This window comes from Ranitomeya imitator, chromosome 8, assembly GCF_032444005.1.
Source record: "Ranitomeya imitator isolate aRanImi1 chromosome 8, aRanImi1.pri, whole genome shotgun sequence".
Lineage (NCBI taxonomy): Eukaryota > Metazoa > Chordata > Amphibia > Anura > Dendrobatidae > Ranitomeya > Ranitomeya imitator.
The window spans coordinates 75,337,989-75,362,988 of NC_091289.1; the positions used below are offsets into that span (position 1 = coordinate 75,337,989).

General features: G+C 45.8%; 1 protein-coding gene across 1 annotated transcript in view; it reads right to left on the reverse strand.

Moving 5' to 3' along the window:
* Positions 1 to 25,000, reverse strand: part of CHADL (chondroadherin like) — a 239,187-nt gene that overhangs the window by 12,139 nt on the left and 202,048 nt on the right. Inside the window, exon 4 of the mRNA XM_069737092.1 lies at positions 7,389 to 7,555. Within this exon, the coding sequence (XP_069593193.1) occupies positions 7,389 to 7,555 (167 nt within the window). The remainder of the gene's footprint in view (positions 1 to 7,388; positions 7,556 to 25,000) is intronic.

Consider the following 25,000-nt stretch of genomic DNA (forward strand, 5'->3'; position numbering starts at 1 on the left):
GTTTTTTTCATTTTTGGAGTTAATAAAAGTTAAGTTTAAGGTCCATTGCTATTTAACTATTCTATTTTTCTTGGATTATATCCTGCTTTATACATCCTCCAGGGGCCCCTAGCCAGTGGCATGCCACTAATAGTGGCACACCTCAAGGCCACTATAGGACTCCTGAGTAAGAGGGGCACAGCGCCGCATCCTCCACCCGCATTGTGCATTCAACTTATTGGCATCATAGAAACAGGAACACATGGGCTACTTGCACAGTGAACAAGTCTGTATGATCATGTTCACACACCACCAAGAAACCTGAAGACACAAAAGAGAATAGTAAAACCAAAAACACTCAGTTTGAAAAAATGTTGCAGTAATCCGCAAGTGCTAGTAAAAGATGTAAAAAACAGGGTATTTGGTTGATACGTTTTTTGCAAAAAATGTATACTAAGCTGCTCTACCAATCTTCACGGTATACCCTTATCAGAGCAGTCCTAACTAATGTATGCAATCCCTATCTGATGTATTTAAAAACCATAGATGCCAATACAGTTGAAAGCTGTGATGGAGGAGAGAGTGTCATGTGACATTCCCTCTCCCATCATCACCCTCTGCCTCTGACTCAGCGTGTGCCAGCAGTGGAGCTGATGAGACGCTGAGACTCTCTGCAGAAGCCAAAGCAGCAGGGGAACAAGGAGGAGATGTAAGTGTTGTGTGAGTGTGAATGTGTGTATGTGTGAGTGTGTGAGGGCTGCTTTATACTCCGGGGGCTACATTATACTGTGTGTGGGGCTGTAGTATACTCTGAGAGGGCTGCATTATACTCTGAGGGGGCTACTTTATACTCTGAGGGGACTACATTATACTCTGAAGGGGCTGCATTATACTATGTGTGAGGGGCTGCATTATACTCTTGAGAAGGCTACATTATACTCAGAGAGGGCTGCATTCATTGTACTCAGGGGGCTACATTATACTCTGAAGGTGCTGCATTGTACGCTGCGGGCTGGATTATACTGTGCGTGGGTGGCTGCATTATACTCTGAGAGTGCTGCATTTTACTCTAAGGGGGCTGTATTATACTCTGAGGGGGCTGCATTATGCTCCATTAGGGGTCTACATTATACTCTATCAGGGGGGCTTCAGTGTACTCTGAGGGGGGCTGCATTATACTGAGGGGGGCTGCATTATACTGTATCGGGGACCATGGGGAGTGCATTTTACTATATGTACTATATGGGACCTGTGTTATACTGTATGGAGGACTATCTGTACCAATCAAACTTCCTAAGCCAGAGTAAGGCTGTGTGTCCACGTGCAGTAAACGCTGCGTGTTTGACGCTGCATAGAGGCGCAGCGTCAAACACACAGCGTCCAGATGTTACAGCATAGTGGAGGGGATTTAATGAAATCCTGTCTCCACTATGAGTGGTAACACGCACGCGGGCGGCCCTGCGACTCCGGACATGCGGCGCGTCTTTTTAGATCACAGCATGTCCGTATATCTTGCGGCGACGCTGCACCGCCACAAGATGTAGCACAGGGCCCTATGCGTGGGGTGCGATGATTCCGGATGTGTGCTATGAACACATCCGGCATCATCGCGTCTCAGAAGGGGGTGCCGCTCCGACTAAACCACCGGCCATCCTGATCGTGGACACGCAGCCTTAGGGTAGGTGCACACAATCAGTAAACGATACGGGTTGAATGCTGCGTACTTGTGCAGCGTCCAGATGTTACAGCATAGTGAATGGGATTCAAGAGATATGAGCCTCCGCAAGATAAATTTCACCCATACAATGTATTGGACGCGGTGATTCCACACAGTTCATTGAACACATGCGGATTCACCTGCATTCAATAGCTGGCAGGGCTTTGGATGCAGCGGACATGTGCTGTATCCAAAGCGATGCCAATTACTGAAAGTGTGCACATACCCTAAAGAGGCCGGGAAACAAGCGTCAAACGACTTCATCATTGTCGATCTCGCTCGTTTAGTAGCCTGAACTCAGCATATGTAAATGCAACAAATGTTTTTGTGTTGGGGCAATATGTGAGCATTTTGGACCCCATTTTAAACTTTTGCCCAGGGCCCCACTTTGTCTAAAACCGGCCCTGACCTCACTAAAGACAAAGTGTAGATAAGAGCGGCATTATTATAACAGAACAGAATCTTTTTGATTTTGCCTTGAAAAAAATTATTAGTTAAAAAATGTATAGCGAGTTTAGCATGATCACCCTGTTGATACGGTGTTGGAGGAAGAGGAGAAGGAATTGTGTCCACAAAAAAAATGAAATACTGAAGCGTATACCCATGTTTGGGTGGGAAGGGGTGCATGGGAATACACCAGAAAAAAACAAACACTGCATTTGAGTTTATGTTCTGCTGCTGTCTTTCTGTGGTGTACAGAGGTCTGAACCAATCCAGGGCTTGTTAATTTTGATAAGAGTCAGATTCAGGTTGCGCCTAATAAGTTATAATACCACCAAGTGGCACCAAAAACCCATTCTGACAAAATGCTAGTGGCAGGGCAGGACAGGACCAACAAGGCGTAGAGAGACAGTTCATGCCACATGTCTAGCTTGGATACCCAATAGTTGTAAGGCACAGAGGAATCATGGAGGGCACTGGTACAGTCGGCAAGGTACTCCTTTAGCATCTTCCAAAACTTTCCCCTCCTTGGCAGAGTTCCCCGCGCATCAGGGCCTGGGCAATGGAAGGGTCTGTCCCAGACCTTTGAGAGTGTTCCCTGCCTCTGCTGCATCAGGTGTGTGTCTCCGTAATCTCCACTCCTTGGTTGTTCAAGGAACTGTGACCTCTGCCGCCAGCATTGTCAGGTGGGAATTTTTGTATTAATTCTTCAACTAGGGTCTTCTGGTATGGCTACATTTTATTAAACCTCTCTGCCATGGGAAGGAGAGATGTAAAGTTCTCCTTGTAGCATGGGTTTAAAAGGGTAACCAACCAGTAATTAGTGTTGGTCAAAATGTGTACAACGCGCGGGTCACGGGAAAGGCAGCGGAACATAAACTCAGCCATGTGTGCCAGACTGCCATCAGCCAAGATTTCCCTGTCCCCACCAAGAGGATGACTGTCCACATTGTCTTCCTTCTCCTCGCTGTCCTCATTATCATGCAACTTGCATTGAGAAGATGAGATGAAGCTTGGCTGTGTAGCATCTCCCAGTATAGTTTATTGTTCCATCTCAACTTATGCCACCTGCAAATCCTCATCTTTAATTGTGAGCAAAGAGCATTTCAGTAGACAGAGAAGCAGGATGGCGATGCTGATTATAATGTCATCGCCGCTCACTATATTAGTCGAGTCCTCAGGCCATGTGCACACGTTCAGGATTTTTCGCGTTTTTTTCGCGTTTTTTCGCTATAAAAACGCGAAAAAAACGCTTACATATGCCTCCTATTAATTACAGTGTATTCCGCATTTCTAGTGCAAATGTTGCTTTTTTTTCCCGCAAAAAAAAAAATCGCATTGCGGAAAAAAAAGCAACATGTTCATTAAAAATGCGGAATTGCGGGGATTCCGCACACCTAGGAGTGCATTGATCTGCTTACTTTCCGCATGGGGCTGTGCACACCATGCGGGAAGTAAGCAGATTGTGTGCGGTTGGTACCCAGGGTGGAGGAGAGGAGACTCTCCTCCACGGACTGGGCACCATATAATTAGTAAAAAAAAAAAAGAATTAAAATAAAAAATAGTCATATACTCACCCTCTGATGGCCCCAGTGTCTTCCCGCCTCTCAGCGGTGCACGCTGCCGCTTCTGTTCCTATAGATGGTCTGTGTGAAGGACCTACGATGATGTCGCGGTCCTGTGATTGGTCGCGTGACCGCTCACGTGACCGCGACGTCATCGAAGGTCCTGCACACACACACCATCTATAAGAAAGAACGCCGCTGAGGAGATCGGCTGTCTGCAGGGTGAGTATAACCATTTTTTTAATTATTTTTAAACATTCTATCTTTTACAATAGATGCGGCATAGGCAGCATCTATAGTAAAAGTTGGTCACACTTGTCAAACACTATGTTTGACAAGTGTGACCAACCTGTCAGTCAGTTTTCCAAGCGATGCTACAGATCGCTTGGAAAACTTTAGCATTCTGCAAGCTAATTGCGCTTGCAAAATGCTAAGAAAAACGCAAAAAAAGAATGCGGATTTCTTTCAGAAAATTTCCGGTTTTCTTCAGGAAATTTCTGCAAGAAATCCGGACGTGTGCACATACTCTCAAAGTTTTGGAGAACCACACAGATGTCAGACATCCATGCCCACTCAGCTCTTATGTGCAGAGGCTGACCAGAATACTGGCGTGTAGCTGGTATTCAACTACTGCCCTCTGCTGCCCCCAAAGCCTTGCCAACATATGTAATGTTAAGTTCCAATGTGTGGTGATGTTACGACTGCAACCGCAGATGCGGCCCAGCCGACGCCTCCACGTCGCCAGACCATGACGACGGGGGTGAGTGTCCCAAGTGGGAACAAAATGTGGACCCACTGGACCACAGAGTAACATGGACCTACACAGACTAGGGAAGGGCAGCGAGCAGGGTCTGTGGCAGCTGAGCAGATGGCAATATGCAGAACTAGATTACACCACACAACTTCAGGTATGAAGAAACAAAAGTTTACTTAAATGAAATCATAGTACATAAACAAAACATAATGATGCTAGGATCCCGATTGGGGCACATCAAGGAAGGGTACAGGCAGGAGGATATCACGGGTTGATGCAGTCCAGGGTTATCTGGCACGGGCATACTAAGACAACCTCTCTCTCAGGTATCAGGCGCAGCAGAGGCTCAGCCGGAGAACATCAGACACCGACCTCGGACAGACTTCTGACGATGGCTGGGGTCATCACGGGTTGATGCAGTCCAGGGTCATCTGGCACGAGCTTACTAGGACGGCCTCTCTCAGGCCTCAGGCGTCGCACAGGCTCAGCAGTAGAACATCAGACACCAACCTTAGACAAACATCAGGGGCCATCACGGGTTGATGCAGTCCAGGGTCATCTGGCATGGGCTTACTAGGATGGCCTCTCTCAAGCCTCAGGCGTAGTGCAGGCTCATTAGAAGAACAGACTCGACCCAGGATAGACGTCATCACAGGGTGAACCCCAGGAAACCGGTGGAACATCAGGACACAGGCTGAACATCAGGACATCGGACACAGGCTGGACCTCAGGACATCGGACTCAGATTGGACATCAGGTCATCGGACACAGGCTGGACATCTGGACATAGGCTGACCTCATGACATCAGACACGGGCTGGACATCAGGACACAGGCTGGACATCAGGCTGGACATGAGGAACAGGCTGGACATCAGGACATCAGGCTTTACATCAGGACACAGGCTGGACATCAGGAAAACAGGACACAGGCTGGACATCAGGACACAGGCTAGACATCAGGACGTCGGACTCAGATTGGACATCAGGTCAACAGACACAGGCTGGATATCTGGACACAGGTTGGACCTCAGGATATCGGAACATCAGGGACACGGATAGACATCTGGGAAATTGGCGTGGCAGCCCAGGTCATCAGCTGGGACACGGATGGCACAGAACCAGGCAGCGGTGGTCATTAGACCCCTAGCTACGGCCGTCAGGCTCAGGACATCGGACCTAGGAAGGAACTCAAGCGGGATGGTGCAAGCACCGCCGGACTGGACCTGGGCCGGATGGAGTTAGCGTGCATAGCAGGCTGAGCACAGCGTAGTAAACGATCAGCAAGAACACCGGACTCCATCTTTAAAAGATGAGCCCAGGAAGTTCATAGTCACTGGGTAAGGGATGTCGGACACAAAAGGACTTCAGGAACATAACACAGAGGACAAAATTCAGACAGGATCAGGTACTGGATATGCAGCCTCCAGGATAGGCAGATCTGGGTACTCTGTCCTCAGACCAGATGGAAAAAACAAGACACAAACGGATCTGGGTACTCTGCCCCCAGAACAGGCAGAAAAATAGGTATTGACTCTCCCAGAACAGACTGCAGACAGAATGGGAGCTGGATACTTCACACACAAGGCAAGACTCAGAAACACAATGCAATGCTCTGGCAACGCCCAACAAGAAAGAGAGAGTTTATATAAGAGCTGCCCCTCAGCGATAGGTTGAGGAAAGCAACACAAGTGCACACACAAACCCTAATAAAAGCAAGGAAGATGTGGCCGCGCGCACCTTAAATGCAAACAGAAACCATTACAACACAGAAACTGTGGCTTAGGGCACCTGGCAGCGACTGCTAGCCTGAACACACGTGGAAAGTCATGCACCAGCTGCAGAGGACTTTGCAACCCGCGGATAGCTTCCACAGCTGCAGCCATGGACTGCACATGAGGGTGGTCATGCAGCAGAGAAAAGGCATCACAGCACATATACAGCTACACAGCGGCACAGGGAACTGAGCCGCATCCATACAGATAACAGACTACAGTATCCCCGCAAGTTAGGGGGAGAGGACCAAAGGGTTAAAGCAGAGACATGCAGAGTAACGCTGAAGAAACAAGGTATAAACCCACCGGCGTTACAGGTGACATTGCACATTAGTCGGTGAGCTTGAAGTTGCAAACGCTGCTGCAGCACCGCCAGGGCAGGAGCAGCTGTAGCTGACTTGTAGAAATGGGCACACGGCCTTCTTTCAAAAGTAGTTAAGGCAGATCTGAGTAGGTTCTGAGAAACTGCTGAACCACCAAGTTGAGCACGTGGGCAGGCATGATATGTGTGTGGGGTTATCTAGCTTCAGAGCTGCCACCAGACTATGGCCATTGTAACACATGATCATGCCTGGTTGTACGTTCAGGGATAAGAGCCACAGGCCAGTCTGGTCTGTTAGACCTTTCAACTCCGTGTCGGTGTGCTTTTTGTCATCTAAACATATTAGCTTCAGCAGAACTTGTTGCCACATGGCCGAGTCAGTACTGCAGTGCTTCCAGCTTGCGACTAATGTTGATGTTTCTGAGATGGAGGGTGAGGAGGAGGAGGAAGTGCAGAAACTGCTGTAAAAGGTAAGGGAAACCCTAATTGAACCAGAGCCCTCAATGCTTGGTGTATTTTGCTCCATGCTTATCTTGAGGAGCACATAGAGCGCCCCCTGGCTGTACTATGGGTCACTGCATCACAAAATTGAAATGATCCAAAACACTGATTTTTTTCCATTTATGTGAAAAAAAAGTCATCTGAATGAAGCCAAACTCACTATAAAAGCGACTAGAAATGTACATAGTTTATTCAGGTGCTCTGTAAATTCATGATATCTTTTTTGGCAGGTGTGATGTCACTTGTTAAGTTTATGGGGAAAGTGTTGCAGATATGATTGGAAGATACAGACGGTGTTCAGAAGTGGTTGTGTCAAGTACAGGCATAGGAACTTACCTGTGGAGGTGAAGTAGTCGACAGTCACAGTTAAATGGATTATTAGCCAAGTTAATTACTTCAAGGTCTTTGAAGTTTTTCATGTTAGGAAGATTCTGCAGGTTGTTGTTCTCAAGAAAAAGACTCTTCATATTTTTGCCAAGCCCTACAAATGCACCACTGGAAAGCTAAACAGACAAAGCAGAATTGGTAGATTCAATAATTTAATTATCAGTATGATTAATTTATTTTATCGTGCTAATAAAATAATACATATATTGTACAATAGTATTGTGGGTTGTGTCTGAACATGACTCAGTGACATTTCCAATCTCATGGTATTTAGAAATTGTCCTGAAAAAATGCAGTTTTTATTGGCCACTAGTCATCAAAATAGTCTGACATTTTCTGTTCTGTAGACGCCTCTTTGCAATAATCATCTGATTAGCAATGTTGACACAATTACAATTAATGGTAACACACCTACAGGTGCATCTAAAAAAATTAGAATATCATCAAAAAAGTTAATTTATTTCAGTTCTTCAATATAAATAGTGAAACTCATATTACATACAGTAGAGTCATTACAAACAGAGTGATGTAATTCGAGTGTTTATTTCTGTTAATGTTGATGATTATGGCTTACAACCAATGAAAACCCAAAAGTCATTTTCTCAGTAAATTAGAATACTTTATAACACCAGCGTGAAAAAATGATTTTAAAATCAGTAATGTTGGCCTATAGAAATGTATGTTCAGTAAATACACTCAATACTTGGTTGGGGCTCCTTTGGCATCAATTACTGCATCAATGTGACGTGGCATGAAGGCTATCAGCCTGTTGTCACACCGCTGCAATGCAGGTAAATGCAAGCTCCACTAGGTGGCAGTAGAGTAGAGGGAGGACTGCACACAGCAAGACCAGACCTTCAATGTAGCGGCGAGGCCACCACCAGGTGGCAGCAGAATAGTCAAAACAAGCCAGGTCTATATAAGACTGTAGCGCAGTACAAAAGTAATAAGCCAACAGAGTCAACAACAAGCCAAATGGGTCAGTACCGGTCAGGAGCAGATATGCCAAAGACAAGAGACAAAACCACAGGTCAGGATCCAAGCCAAGTCAAAACCAGAGAGTCAATACACGAAAGGGGAACTGTTATGACCTGGTAGTTAGGAGCACCCGGAATGACCTGATAGTTAAACCTCATACAGGACGAGCTCTGGGATGTGGGAGCTCTGCTGACCGCAAGCCCTAATCCTATCACACACCCTAGAAATAGCCGTGGAGCGCTCCTGACCAGACCTAGGCGCCTCGTCACAGCCTAAGAACTATCTAGCCCTAGAGATAGAAAATAAAGCCTACCTTGCCTCAGAGAAATTCTCCAAAGGTAAAGGAAGCCCCCCACATATATTGACTGTGAATAAAGATGAAAGTCACAAACGCAGAAATGAAACAGGTTTCAGCAAAGGGAGGCCAGACTTACTAAATAGACAGAGGATAGGAAAGGTAACTTTGCGATCAGCACAAAAACCTACAAAAGACCACGCAGAGTGTGCAAAAAAGACCTCCGCACCGACTCACGGTGCGGAGGGACCACTCTGCATCCCAGAGCTTCCAGCTAGCAAGACAAAATCATGATAACCAGCTGGACAAGAAAACAGTGAACAAATAATGACTATCAGGAACTTAGCTTCTGCAGGAGAAAGCAGGTCACCAGAGAGATCCAGGAGCGAACTGAACCAATGCAAAAACATTGACAGCTGGCATGGAGTAACGATCTGAGAGGAGTTAAATAGAGCAGCCAACCAAAGGATAAACCACGTCACCTGTGTAAGGAACCTCAGAAGCAGCAGCTTCACTCATAGCCACCAGAGGGAGCCCATAGACAGAACTCGCCGAAGTACCATTCACGACCACAGGAGGGAGTTCGACAACAGAATTCACAACAGGGAACACAGAGTCGGGAAGGGAAGAGGGGAAAAACAGACACGGGTTCAGTAAGCAAGCCACAGGACAAATCAGGGCAAACAGAGTCAGCTACACACGCCGTAGGCAGAAACTATAACTGACATGGTCTGCAGGACACAGCAGAGATAAATAGCAAACCAGAGACCAGACTGAGGCTGAGAAAGTTAACCCCTGACATGTCAGACCGGAAAAAGGGGAAGACTCAAAACGCAGTCTGGGTGTTATGATCTGGTGGCCTAGGAGCAGCATGAGACGGACTCTGGAGAAGGTGGTCCCTGTACTGACCGCAAACCCTGAACTAGCAGCGCAACTAGAAGTAGCCGTGGGGGGTACCTAACACTCCCTAGACCCCTCGTCACCGCCTAAGAACTAACTACCCCTAAAGACAGAAACAGGAAACCTATGTTGCCTCAGAGAAAATTCCCAAAGGATAGATAGCCCCCCACAAATATTGACTGTGAGAGGAGAGGGAAATAACATACGCAAAGATGAAATCAGGATTTAGCATAGGAGGCCATACTAGCTAAAAAGAAAGAATAGAACAGAGTACTATGCGGTCAGTATAAAAACACTAGAAAATATCCACCACAGAAAATACAAATCACCACATCTGACTAAAGACATGGAGGGTATATCTGCATCTCCAGAGACACAGCTTGGCTGCAAAAAATCCTTCACAGACAAAGCTGGACAAGACCAAACATGAAAATGCACAGAACTATAAGGTCCACAGCAGGTGGACAGCAAAAACAAAGCCAGAACTTATCTTTGAAGAAAAGCACCGCAAACAGGAGAGACCAGAAGGGATGTGAATCCTCCAAAAACAATGGACAACTGGCACTGACTAAAGGATAAAGCAGGACTTAAATAGCCCAGCCCAAATTGAACACACCTGATGAATGCTGCGATCCACAGACAGCAGCACTACCACTCATAACCACCGGAGGGAGCCCAAGAGCAGAATTCACAACATCTGGGATCATGACACGTGGCACTGCTGAGGTATTATGGCTGCTCAGGTTGCTTAAATAGGAGACTACAGCTAATCTGCATTGTGGGGTCTGGCGTCTCTCATCTTTCTCTTGACAATACCCTATAGATTCCTAAGAAACATAAGGGCTAAGAGCTTAAGGACAGGCGGGTTTGCTGGCCAAACAAACACAGTGATACTGTTGTTTTTAAACCAGGTATTGGTACTTTTGGCAGTATGGACAGGTGCCAAGTCCTGCTCGAGAATTAAATTTCCATCTCCAAAATGCTTGTCAGCAGAGGGAAGCTCTGAAATTTCCTGGTAGACGGCTGCTCTGACTTTGGTCTTAATAAAACACAGTGGACCTACACCAGCAGATGACATGGCTCCCGAAACCATCATTGCTTGTGGATACTTCACACTAGACCTTGGAAATCAAGATCCCGGGGTCTGGAGGAAGAGTGGAGAGACAGACAATCCAAGCTGCTTAAGGTCTAGTGTGTTGCTGCCATCTTAACTATATGGGTCCACTGCATCCTGATAGTGCATTTGTTTGGAGGCCTGGGCAGGTAAACATCTTTGCCTTTTTCTGCTGTTTTTTTTAATTTTTGGAGGATTTTTAAGTCCTCTTTTTGTGCTTTAGCTGTTTATTGATAGGACTCGCAAGTGCAAGGACACTTGACGTGGGTTGCGCGCTTGCATATCTTGGCCAAAATATCGAAGAATACCTCACATATTTTTGTGTTTTCTGCACTTTATTTGTCAGGGTGCAGCTGGGCCCATTTGGTCTCGTAAACTGTGGTGTCTGCTCACATGGGATGCATTTGAATAGCACTGGGCAGCCCGCCTGATTGAATAGTATGGGTATCACTAATAGACTGCTAACCTGGATGTTGTGCACAACCTGTATGTGAACAGTGCCACATACAAGCCTCTTTTGTGCATTAATATACCAAGCAACCATCCCCTCCATGGATTGGTAGACTGAGAGTGGTTGTCTCATCGGTATTTTTGCACCTGTGTTGCCGCCATCTTAACTATATGGGTCCACTGCATCCTGATTTGGAGGCCTGGGCAGGTAAACATCTCTGCCTTTTTTTCTGCTGATTTTTGAAATTTTTGAGGATTTTTTAAGTCCTCCTTTTGTGGGTTTGCGGTCTAGTGTGAAATTTCCACAATCAGTGATGGTTTGGGGAACCATGTCATCTGATCGTGTAGGTCCACTGTGTTTTATCAAGACCAAAGTCAGCACGAGTGTTTAACAGGAAATTTTAGAACACTTCATGGTTCCCTCTGCTGACAAGCTTTATGGAGTGAGAAATTTCATTCTCCAGCAGGACTTGGACCTGTCCACACTGTCAAAAGTACCAATATCTGGTTTAAAAACAACAGTTTCACTGTGCTTGATTGGCCAGCCCCTTTTGCCTACCCTAAATACTATATTTATGTGGTCCTGGTTTCTTAGCGGTAGCCGTCGTGGAGCTGGGGCACCACTGTCGCCATCTTTATGGTGCCAACCTCCACAGGCAAGCAGTTGTATACCATTTAGGGCTTTCTGATTAGGGTTAATTGGTTATCAGCCTGGTATTATATCTAGGCACATTTTTAACAAATTATTGTGCCTGTTTGTTTGCATCTTGGGCTATTTTGCTGATCATCTGCTTGTCTGTGTTTTTTGGATATTCTTTTTAGGTAATTTTTTAAGGCATATGGAATAAAACTGTTTTTAAATGGGATTTATTCTATGTTACACGGACCTGTCACTAGTCATACTGCCTGAACCTCGAACAGCATAAATCAGTGCCTGGCTGCGTTATTGTAGCCAGGTATGTTTTACTTTGAAATACCACAGTGTCTCACAGCAAACATATTTAGAAAAAGCTCGTCAGAGACTATAGGGAGAGATCTGTCAGTCAACTGGAGCAGGGTAGGAAGATGCCGGCCAGGGCAGTGTAGTCTTATTTAAGTCTCTCTCTACAGAACCACACAATTTATAATAGCTGGCGGACACCAGCGTCGGACTGGAGCACCTTGGGCCCACCAGAGAAAATCATTCTTGGGGCCCACTATGTAGCTTCATAGAAATAGATACAAGACCACCAATTGTGCGGTAAAAAGCACTAAGATCAGGGTATAATATAAGGTAGTACACGTCTTAATTATGTAGCAAGGGTTGGGGTAGCCCCCTCGCAGAATATAATTTAGCCCCCTCATAAAATAAAACTCAGTCCCCTCTAATAGAATATAATGCAGCACCCAACAAAATATAATGCAACCCCCTCAAGTATAACACAGTCCCCACCATAGAATATAATGTAGCACCCTCATAGGGCATAATGCAGCCCCCTCATATAGTATAATGCAGCCACCACAGAATATAATGTATTCAACTGAGAGAATGCAGCCCCACCACAGAATATAATGCAGCCCCCCATAGAGTATACTGTAGCCCCCTCACATAGTATGATGTGGCCCCCCATAATATAATGTAGTCCCCTGAGAATAATGCAGTCCCCCCACAGAATATAATGTAGCCCCCTCAAAGTATAATACAGCCCATCATTGTCCTCATCACCACCTCCATCATTGCCTTCTCCCCCACCACCCCTATCATTCTCCCCCACCACCTCCATCACTGCCCATTCCACCACCTGCATCATTGCCTCCTCCCCACCATCATTGTCCATTTCATCACCTCCATTATTGCCTCCCCCCACCACCATCATCATTGCCTCCCCACCACCATCCTTGCCTCCCCCACCACAATCCTTGCCTCCCCCACCACCATCATTGGCCATTTCATCACCTCCATCACTGCCTCCCACCACCACCATTGCCCATCACCGCCATCATTGCCTCTCCCCCACCACCATCATTGCCCATCACCTCCATAATTGCCTCCCCCACCACCATTGCCCATCACCTCCATCATTGCCTCCCCCCATCATTGCCTCCCCCACCACCATCATTGTCCATCACCTCTATCATTGCCTCCCCACCATCATTGCCTATCACCTCCATCATTGCCTCCCCACCATCATTACCTATCACCTCCATCATTGCCTCCCCTCACCCTCATTGCCCATCACCTCCATCATTCCCTCCCTCACCATGATTGCCCATCACCCCCGTCATTGTCTCTCCCACCATCACTGCCCATCACTTCCATAATTGCCTCCCCTCACCTCCATCATTGCCTCCCCACCACCACCATCATACCCATCACCTCCATCATTGTCTTCCCCCACCATCATTGCCCATCACCTCCATCATTGTCTCCCCCAACCACCATCATTGCCCATCACCTTCATCATTGTCTCCCCCCACCAATATCATAGTCCTTCACCACACACACACACACACACAGCTCACCGCAGCTCATCACACACACACACACACACACACACTCACACAGGAAGGCAGGCGCGCAGCACAGCTCACCTCCCCGCAGCAGCAGCTCATTCCAGCAGCCTCTTCCTCGCTGGATTCCTGGAAGCTTTCTGACTGAGACAGCAGCACGCTGAATGATGACGTCATCCAGCTGGGCTGTCTCAGACAGGAAGCAGGATGCCGGGAGGTCAGCTGCTCTGTGAGTCTGTGTGCCTGCGTGTGTATGTGTGCGGTGCGGTGCTGTGTGCGTGTGTGTGTGGGTGTGCGGTACTTTGTGAGTGTGTGTGTGTGTGTGGTGCGGCTTTACATGCGGGCAGTGTTAGCTGCACCCTGCGGCTAACGCTGCCCGCTATTAAAGAGAAATGGTATTCACGCCTCTCCATGCCCATAGGGGCGTGGGGGAAGCATGAATAATCATTTGGCTTTAGCAGCGGGGACAGGATCCTGTCTCCAGCTGCTGCTACTGGCACAGGGTGGGCCCCCTTGACTCAGGGGCACTATAGCCACTGGCAAGGGGCCCCTGGAGCAGTGGGGGCCCTAGGCAGCTGCTGGCCAGTATGCCAGCAGGTGTCAGTGCCTGGGCCCACCGGAGAATCCTCCGGTTCTCCGGTGGGCCAGTCCGAGCCTGGCGGACGCAGTTTACTATGAGTTTCTATTTGGCTTCTGCAAAGCATATCTCTGAAAGCTGTTAACTGCTGTTTAGGCAATTTAGACACCCCCATAACTATGTACAAAAAAAATCGGAATATACAATTGGAAAAAAAACTATATATAGGCAGAGTAAAAACTTGAGAGATCTTCTTGTTAAGAATCATCATGTATCCACCCCCTCTCTCCCATTTTATACAGGGAAGCCACGACAGGGCTGTTTTCCGTGCGGGTCAAGTCTGGCCTGCCGGAATATTGTATGTGCCTTTGATTTTTGTTCATCAGATGGTAAAAAGAGTTATAGAATTAGAGAATATATTTCATGCAGCAGCGATTTTGTCATCTACTACGCCACGTGTCCCTGTGGCCTAATATACATTGGTCTCACTTCAAGGGAGTTGCGTGTGCGAACTAGAGAACACGTTAGGGACATTAAAGCTGCTGCATCTGCTATTGAATTAGCATCTCTTAAAACAATTCCCCGGCATTTTAGATTGTGCCATGCCTGTGACCCGGACCTACTCTTGATCCGAGGCATTGACCGGATACATTGCGGTGTCCGTGGAGGCGATCTCAAACGCAGGCTGGCGCAGCTGAAATGTCGATTGATTATAACTCTTGATACCGTCACCCCTTTGAGGCTTAACGAAATGTCAGCTTTTCGCCATTTATTTAACCGTGTGCGTTTTTTCTTACATTCGGTTCTTTCCGTCGTCAGCGTTGATTATGTGCTCTTGGAGTCTGTTGTTTTTATCTTATTTTAATCTTGTGTGTTTTTCACTTATATTATTAGTGGACACTCTATTGGATTACATATTCTGGCTCTGGATATTACATCACATCTTCACTGTGACTCATGCTTTGTGGACCTGTCTTTGTGCGATGGCTCTTACATTCTCTTCATTGGTGAACTATCGACAGCATATTGTGGACCGTGGCAGAGAGTTAAACACCATGACTGATGCCTTGCGGACCAGTTATAGCGTGTAGTTTTACATCTCCATCATTGGTGGACTATCGGCAACTTATTGGGGATATTGGGAGATTATTATCTTATTGTAAAACAATGATGCTGTTATTTGTTATCTATTTAATTATGTCTTGTTTCTTATTTACATGCTTATTATAGTGCTTTGATTTATTATTATATTCAGGTAAGAGATGTGATTCTCTGTTAAATATCCTTACTTATTATGTTATTATTTTTGAATTGATTACTTATATATGATATATATTGGTTGCCGTATTAAGTTCCATTCACCTACACAGTTCTGTTGCCTGGTTGCCATCGGCCGCGGGTAGCGCATGCGCTCGGGAGCCTACCCCGGCCCACGTCTCCCCCGGCGTCTATATGAAGCACTTGGCATAGTGGTAACCATGGGAACTTCTCCCAGTATTCTTTGCTTCTTGACTCCGGATGTGACGTTGGGCTGCGACTGGCCTCGTCTCCACGCGCTCATAGACGCAGCCGATGCTAACCACTCCCCCTTTCGGGGATTGGCGTCTGGAGACACAGTGGGATATTTAAGCCGGTTTATATGACACATCTACACACTGCCCCCCGAAGAAGCAGCAGCAAAACGCGCGGTGGGGTATCTGAGCTGTGGCTGTTGGCATCCGATGGGTAGGACATGCTTGTCCGTGTAAATATGCACTGTTTGCACTTTACTTTTAGCTTCTGAGCTATATGGCTTAATCTATTGTTGACAGGCATTGTACGGTTTCCAGCCCATCTTGACAGGTTTATTCATGAGGTCACTCTTCCTTTTTATACATATACAGGTCCTTCTCAAAAAATTAGCATATAGTGTTAAATTTCATTATTTACCATAATGTAATGATTACAATTAAACTTTCATATATTATAGATTCATTATCCACCAACTGAAATTTGTCAGGTCTTTTATTGTTTTAATACTGATGATTTTGGCATACAACTCCTGATAACCCAAAAAACCTGTCTCAATAAATTAGCATATCAAGAAAAGGTTCTCTAAACGACCTATTACCCTAATCTTCTGAATCAACTAATTAACTCTAAACACATGCAAAAGATACCTGAGGCTTTTATAAACTCCCTGCCTGGTTCATTACTCAAAACCCCCATCATGGGTAAGACTAGCGACCTGACAGATGTCAAGAAGGCCATCACTGACACCCTCAAGCAAGAGGGTAAGACCCAGAAAGAAATTTCTCAACAAATAGGCTGTTCCCAGAGTGCTGTATCAAGGCACCTCAATGGTAAGTCTGTTGGAAGGAAACAATGTGGCAGAAAACGCTGTACAACGAGAAGAGGAGACCGGACCCTGAGGAAGATTGTGGAGAAGGACCGATTCCAGACCTTGGGGAACCTGAGGAAGCAGTGGACTGAGTCTGGTGTGGAAACATCCAGAGCCACCGTGCACAGGCGTGTGCAGGAAATGGGCTACAGGTGCCGCATTCCCCAGGTAAAGCCACTTTTGAACCATAAACAGCGGCAGAGGCGCCTGACCTGGGCTACAGAGAAGCAGCACTGGACTGTTGCTAAGTGGTCCCAAGTACTTTTTTTCTGATGAAAGCAAATTTTGCATGTCATTCGGAAATCAAGGTGCCAGAGTCTGGAGGAAGACTGGGGAGAAGGAAATGCCAAAATGCCTGAAGTCCAGTGTCAAGTACCCACAGTCAGTGATGGTGTGGGGTGCCATGTCAGCTGCTGGTGTTGGTCCACTGTGTTTCATCAAGGGCAGGGTCAATGCAGCTAGCTATCAGGAGATTTTGGAGCACTTCATGCTTCCATCGGCTGAAATGCTTTATGGAGATGAAGATTTCATTTTTCAGCACGACCTGGCACCTGCTCACAGTGCCAAAACCACTGGTAAATGGTTTACTGACCATGGTATTACTGTGCTCAATTGGCCTGCCAACTCTCCTGACCTGAACCCCATAGAGAATCTGTGGGATATTGTGAAGAGAAAGTTGAGAGACGCAAGACCCAACACTCTGGATGAGCTTAAGGCCGCTATTGAAGCATCCTGGGCCTCCATAACATCTCAGCAGTGTCACAGGCTGATTGCCTCCATGCCACGCCGCATTGAAGCAGTCATTTCTGCCAAAGGATTCCCGACCAAGTATTGAGTGCATAACTGAACATTATTATTTGATGGTTTTTTTGTTTGTTATTAAAAAACACTTTTATTTGATTGGATGGGTGAAATATGCTAATTTATTGAGACAGGTTTTTTGGGTTATCAGGAGTTGTATGCCAAAATCATCAGTATTAAAACAATAAAAGACCTGACAAATTTCAGTTGGTGGATAATGAATCTATAATATATGAAAGTTTAATTGTAATCATTACATTATGGTAAATAATGAAATTTAACACTATATGCTAATTTTTTGAGAAGGACCTGTACATGCGAGGTTATTATAAGTGTCCTCTTTCTATGGATTGCCTGCCACGCCAGTTATGCATTATCTGTTATTAGACCTGTCCAGTAATTTTGTTAATTGTTTGCTATTTTGTGCACTTGTTTGCCTTGTTTATACTATATTATTAATAAAGAGAGTTATATATTTTTTATAGCACTCCTCTAGGCATTCATCATTATACTTTTATTTCCTCCAGATATTATTGGGAATGTAAGGCTCTAGGTTTTATATATATATATATATATATATATATATATATATATATATAGTGAATATATAAGAAAATAGAGCGCACTCGCCGATCATCCAGTGCAGGAATCTTTATTCAAACATCGTGCTGTACATCTTCACGACCGGGGGTGCTGTACAGAGAGTGCGGCAAAGCGGGACGACGGCCGTTTCACGCCTGGCTGGCGCTTCAACGGGTCAGACATCCTGGCTTCACACAGGTGAGCGGTTCCCACTTTGTTCTTCCTGGCAGTGGTGCTGTCTGGCTGTTCCTTTTGTATTGGATATATATATATATATATATATATATATATATATATATATATATATATGTGTGTGTGTGTGTGTGTGTGTGTGTGTGTGTGTGTGTAAGTATGTGTGTGTGTGTAAGTATGTGTGTGTGTGTATGTCCGGGATTGCCATCTGCACCGTTGCAGCTACAGCCACAAAATTCTGCACAGTCACAGGTCTGAACACCGAGAGCGCCATAGGCTATGATCTGTGTCTGGGCCTGTTTCACCCTTCATCTATAGTTGCTGATTTTCTAACCATAGACAGCGCTGGCTTCTTGGCTTTCCTTTTTTTTTTCAAAGTCAACTCGTCCTACAAAAAAAAAGACCTCACATGACTCTGTGGGCCAAAATATGGAAAAATTATAGCTCTCAAAATGTGATGATGCAAAAACTATTTTTGCAATAAAAAACATCTTTTAATGTGTGACAGCAACATAAAAACCCAGCTATAAGGTCTATTTCACACATCGTGATATTTCTGGAACCGGAGATTTCAGTTTCCGTGTGTGTAAGGGTATGTGTCCACGTTCAGGATTGCATCAGGATTTGGTCAGGATTTTATGTCAGTATTTGTAAGCCAAAACCAGGAGTGGGTGATAAATGCAGAAGTGGTGCATATGTTTCTATTATACTTTTCCTCTAATTGTTCCACTCCTGGTTTTGGCTTACAAATACTGACATAAAATCCTGACCAAATCCTGATGCAATCCTGAACGTGGACACATACCCTAATACTTGCAGCACACGTGTGGCATCTGTGTGCCTCATCAGTACCACACAAACGGGTGCCAGGGAAGAAGCATTATAGTAAGCGCTGTTCCCCAGCACTTGGTGCTGAACACGGCTCTCATCATTCTCCCCGCTCACGGTGCTAGCGGGGATCTCACCGCAGCTCAGCCCGGCTGAGAATGGAGCCCAGTGACCCGAGGTAACCTCTATGATGTCACCCCTGGTCACTGAGCGCTCACGGAGCTAACGGGGATCTCACCGCAGTTCAGTCTGGCTGGGATCGGAGCCCAGTGACTGGAGGTAACCTCTACGAAGTCACCCCCGATCTCTGACGCTGCGTACCCAGCAGCTCATTCACCAGTGGTTCTCAGCCTGGATGGTCGCATCTTGGCACCGTCCAGGTTGAAAACTAATTATTCCCCAGACATGGATTACGACGTGGGAGAGAACGACAGACATGTATGGTATATTGTTGTTTTTTTATTTTATTTTTATTACAGGTGATTGAGGGCTTTAGTGTAATTAAGTGAAGTTGTAAGTATGGTTTAATTTAGAATATTAAAGGAGTCTGTGTCACTTTTTCAATTAAAGGACTTTATACTGGCTGTACCATTATTTACCTTATAACTATAGGATTAGTAATGGATAGGTGTCTTATAGAAGCTTCTCCATTATGAAGCCATGGGCTTGATGTCACCTGACAATACGAAGGTGACATCAGCCCCACAAATATGAACCCCCACTTGCCCATGCTACAAGGCAAGTGGGAAGAGCAGGGCAAAGCGCCAGAATTCGTACATCTAATAGATGCGCCTTTTCTGTGCAGTTGCAGGCTGCTATTTTTAGGCTGGGGGGTCAATATCTATGGTCCCTCACCAGCCTGAGAATACCAACCCCCAGCTGCGAGCTTTAGCAAAGCTGGTTGTCAAAAATGGGGGGGAATACCCTCATCAGATGCTCCTGATGTTACTCTTATTAGCAGCAGCAGTGGTAGGCTGATGGGAGTAATAGTCCCATCATCCGCCGCCTGCTGTCTCTTTTTTCACTTAAATGTAACCCTCATCATTTTCCCCTGCATGCGCCGATCACCGGCAGAGCAGGGGAGAATGATGAGAACCGTGTTCAGCAGCCGACATCCATGTGTGTGTTATGAATATGCACGTGTGCAAGATGTTTTGTGGCCCGTGCTGACATTAAAAAACGGACATGTCAGCGTGTTTTGCCCACAGACACACGGTCTGTGGAAACACACTGACGTGCACAGACCCATTCACTTGAATAGGCACTCCATTCCTCCATAGTCTCTCTGTATGGCTAAGTAGTACTGTACAGCCACATATGGGGTTTTGCCACATTCAATAGAAATTGTGGGACGAATTTTGGTGCAATTTTTACCCACTTTTTGTGTGAAAATGTAAAATCTTTGGCTAAAACAAAATTTTAGTGGTAAAAACGCAGTTATTTTGTCTTCACTTACAATGGTGTAAAATTATGTGACACACCCATGGTGTCAATATGATCACTGCACCCTTAGATGAATTTATTGAGAAGTGTAGTTTGTAAAATGTGGTCACGTATGGGGGTTCTGCTGTTCTGGTGCCTCATGGGCTCTCTCAGTGGGCTATGGCACCTGCAAACTATAACAGTAAAATCTGGTGCTCCTTGCCTTCTGAGCTTTCCACTGTGCCTGAAAAATATTTCCCGGTTACATGTAGGGTATTGGCACACAGGAAAAAATGGACCTCAGTTTGTTGTAAACAAACTTCCTATTAGCCCTTAGAAAAATTTTAAACTTGGGGCTAAAACAACATTTTGGTGGTAGAAATGTAATTTATTCTTTCTTCACCGCTCAGTGGTATAAAATTCTGTGAGGCACCTGTGGTGTTAATATGATCACTGCACCCCTAGATGAATTCAATGGGGAGTGTAGTTTTTAAAATGAGTTCACATATAGGGGGTTTCTGTTGTTCGGGTTCCTCAGGGGCTCTGCCAATGTGACATGGCACCCTCAAACCATTCCAGCCAAATCTGAACTCCAATATGGCGCCTTTTCCCTTCTGAGCTTTGCACTGTGTCTCAAAGGTAGTATTTCCCTACACATGGGGTATCAGCGTACTCAAGAAAAATTGCACAACAACTTTTGGGGTCCAATTTCTCCTGTTACCCTTGGTAAAAAAAAAAAATGGGGGCGAAAAGATCATTTTGTGGAAAAAATATGATTTTTTCATTTTTATGTCTCTACGTTATAAATTTCCGTGAAGCACTTGGGGGTTCAAAGTGTTCACCACATATCTAGATAAATTCCTTGTGGGGTCTAGTTTCCAAAATGGGGTCACTTGTGGTGGGTTTCCACTGTATAGGCACATCAGGGGCTCTCTAAACACAACATGGTGTACGATCTCAATTCCAGCCAATTTTGTGTTGAAAAAGTCAAACGGCGCTCCTACCCTTCCGAGCTCTGCTATGCGCCCAAACAGTGGTTTACCCTCACATATGGGGTATCAGCGTACTCAGGACAAATTGCACAATAACTTTTGGGGTCCAATTTCTCCTATTACCCATGGTAAAATAAAAAATTGGAGGCGAAAAGATCATTTTTGTGGAAAAAATATTATTTTTTACGGCTCTACATTTTAATCTTCTGTGAAGCACATGGGGGTTTATAGTGCTCACCACACATCTAGATAAGTTCCTTAGGGGGTCTAGTTTCCAAAATGGTGTTGCGTGTGTGGGGTTTCTGCTGTTTAGGCACATCGGGGCTCTCCAAATGCGACATGGCATCCGATCTCAATTTCAGCCAATTTTGCATTGAAAAGTCAAACGGCGCTACTTCCCTTCCGAGCTCTGCCATGCACCCAAACAGTGATTTACCTGCATATATGGAATATCAATGTACTCAGAACAAATTGCACAAAGTTTGTGGTCAAATTTCTCCTGTTACCCTTGGTAAAATAAAAAAATTTTGGATCTGAAGTAATTTTTTTGTGAAAAATAGTTAAACGTTCATTTTTCTTAAACATTCCAAACATTCCTGTGAAGCACCAGAAGGGTTAATAAACATCTTGAATGTGGTTTTGAGCACCTTGAGGGGTACAGTTATTAGAATGGTGTCACTTTTGGGTATTTTCTATCATATAGACCCCTCAAAGTGACTGCAAATGTGAGGTGGTCCCTAAAAAAATTGTGTTGTAAAAATGAGAAATCGCTGTTTAACTTTTAACCCTTATAATTTCCTAACAAAAAAAAATGTGTTCCAAAATTGTGCTGATGCAAAGTAGACGTGTGGAAAATGTTACTTACTAAGTATTTTGTGTGACATATGGAGGGCCCTACCAGGGCAGTGCGGTACTCGGTACTGGGTCCGGTCTTAAAGGGGAAGTCACGGTGGCTGTGACCCGGTCTGTGACCCTGGGCACCCAATTAAGGGGACTTTTGTTAAGGGAAAAGTCTGTCGTGACGCCACCTGGGGTGTTTGGTCAATAATGGGATCGGCGCTGCGTTAAAGGGGTCCACTGGGAGATGTTGTTGCAGCACTGATGGTACACTTCCCACAGGTGAAGCGGGGTCTCCAGGGGTCCTAAGGTGTATGGCAATGATGACGTATGCCGGTAAATGAGTAAAGGACACAAGTTATAAGTCTTTACCTGGTTTACTGTAGTTGGCAGGCCACAGTCCAGGGTATCAGGCACAGATGATGGTATGGCCCGGCCGGCCTGGAGGCAATGGAGGGTTCTCTTTTGCCAGTAGAGGTCCGTGAGCCTTTCCAACTAGCGCTTGCTAAAGTGAAGTCCCTGCTGTCTGAAGATTTCTGCAGAGTCCTCTATTCCCCCTGTCCTGAGACAGGTACCTGCATGACGGGCAGCTTGAGCCTTTTTATAGGGACTCTATCATGCCCCGGGCTCCTCAGGTGCTGCTGCATCTCAGTTGTGGTGTGGGCCAATCCCATAAAGTTCTCAGCCCTCCGGTTCTGCCAAGTGTCATAAGTTCCACTAAGGCCTCGGGCTCCCGGTACCCGGTACTGCTCTTCGGCTCTGAGGGTGCCCAGTCACAGTTCCCCTCTGAGCCCTGTACCTCTCCTGTGCTCCTTTCCTCTCCAGCTCCTCCAGATTCAACCCCTCAGTTTGTTTCTCCTTTCCAGAGGCTGTAGCTCCCTCATGGCTGCCAGGCCTCTCTGTCTGCTCTCTCAGACTTCCTTCTCCTTCAGTGTCCTTGGACCAACTCCCTAACTACTCCTCCAGACCAGGACATATATCCATATTTGAGGGAAGCTCCCCTGAATCCGGGTCTTTAGCTCCCCCTCCTGGCCTGGATTCAAAATGTGTTGCATGCGGGTGCCTTACCTGGTGAAGAGAACTCCATTGCTTCTGAGCATGATATTACCCTCCCCGAAGGAAAGGCAACATCACTGTAGCAACGGGTTACTTGGGGTGCTAGACATGTCTCTGTGATTTAAGGGCATGAAAATTAAAATTTGGAAAATTTTCAAACTTTTTGCCAAATTTCCGTTTTTTCACAAATAATCCCAAGTCATATCAAATAAATTTTACCACTAACATGAAGTACAATATGTCATGAAAAAATAATCTCAGAATCACCTGTATCCATTATAGCGTTCCAGAGTTATAACTTCATAAAGGGACAGTGGTCAGAATTGTAAAACATTGGCTTGGTCATTAACATGCAAACCACCCTCAGGGGTAAAGGGGTTAAATAGTAACATGATGCATCAGATGACTTAGGCTACTTTCACACTAGCGTCGGTATGGGCCCGTCGCAGTGCGTCGGGCCGACGTACCGACGCATACTGTGAAATAAAATCACAACGGGGGCAGCAGATGTAGTTTTTCAATGCATCCGCTGCCCCATTGTAAGGTCTGGGGAGGAGGGGGCGGAAAAAGCGGAACCGACAGACAAAAAAACGTTGCATGGAACTTTTTTTGTCCCGACGAACTGCAAAAACACGACGCATCCGTCCCACGACGGATGCGACGTGTGGCAATCCGTCGCAATGTGTCGCTAATGAAAGTCTATGGAGAAAAAACGCATCCTGCATTGCAAAGGAGGCCAAACGACGCTAGTGTGAAAGTAGCTGACACGAGGCAGAAATAGGAAAACAGGAGATGAGGAATCTGGGCCCCTGAACTGCCCCTCAGGCTAGGGGAAGCCCTGTCTTTCCTTAACTTGGGGGTACCCTTGAAGGTAGGGAGGCCTAAGTCACCGACCTGTCCCTGTCTCCTGTTAAACCCTGTACTAAACCCCCAACCCCCACCCCAGGGAGTGAACAGTGTAAAGCAAATAATCAGGAATAAACAACATAAGAGTGAGGGGAACACGATACCAAAAGGTGAATGCACAAACTACAAAATAACAAGACTCAGAACTTAGCTTGTGCATGCTGCTGCAGACTCCACAACAAAGATAGTACAGCAACTGAGCTCCAAACACCAGACTTGGCTGACACCAGGGAGCTGCTACTGTGAGGTTGGTCTCAAGAAAGGAACTGTATAACCAATAGTCAGCTGAAGCACCTGGTGACCTTATATAGGATGGTGGGAGTGGTCACAAACATCAGCTGACCCAGCAATGCAATGCAATAACACCAGCGGCCACCGGGGGGAGAAAACTGCATTAACCCCCAATGACCAGAAAAGGAAACAAGGTTTAAATCTGAGGGAAACCAGATCTGCCACAGATCCAAACATGGATCGTGACAGTAGCCTTACGGTAATAGAGTTTGGAAGTGCAAGGTGGATTGCTGTTGAGGGGAACTAGAGAAAAAAAAAAATCTATAAATCTTCAGCATAGCGAGTGTGAGCGAGCTGAGTGTGACCAGAGCGTAAGTGTGGATGGCGGTAAGTGTGACTTGTGATTCAGTGAAGAGGTATTTGGAAAGCCTTTAACAAATACCTGTGTGAATTGGTGTGAGTTGCTGAATTGGGAGTAGCTATATTCATAAGGGGTTAACTTAGGGTGGGGGCTCATAGTTAAGGGTTTA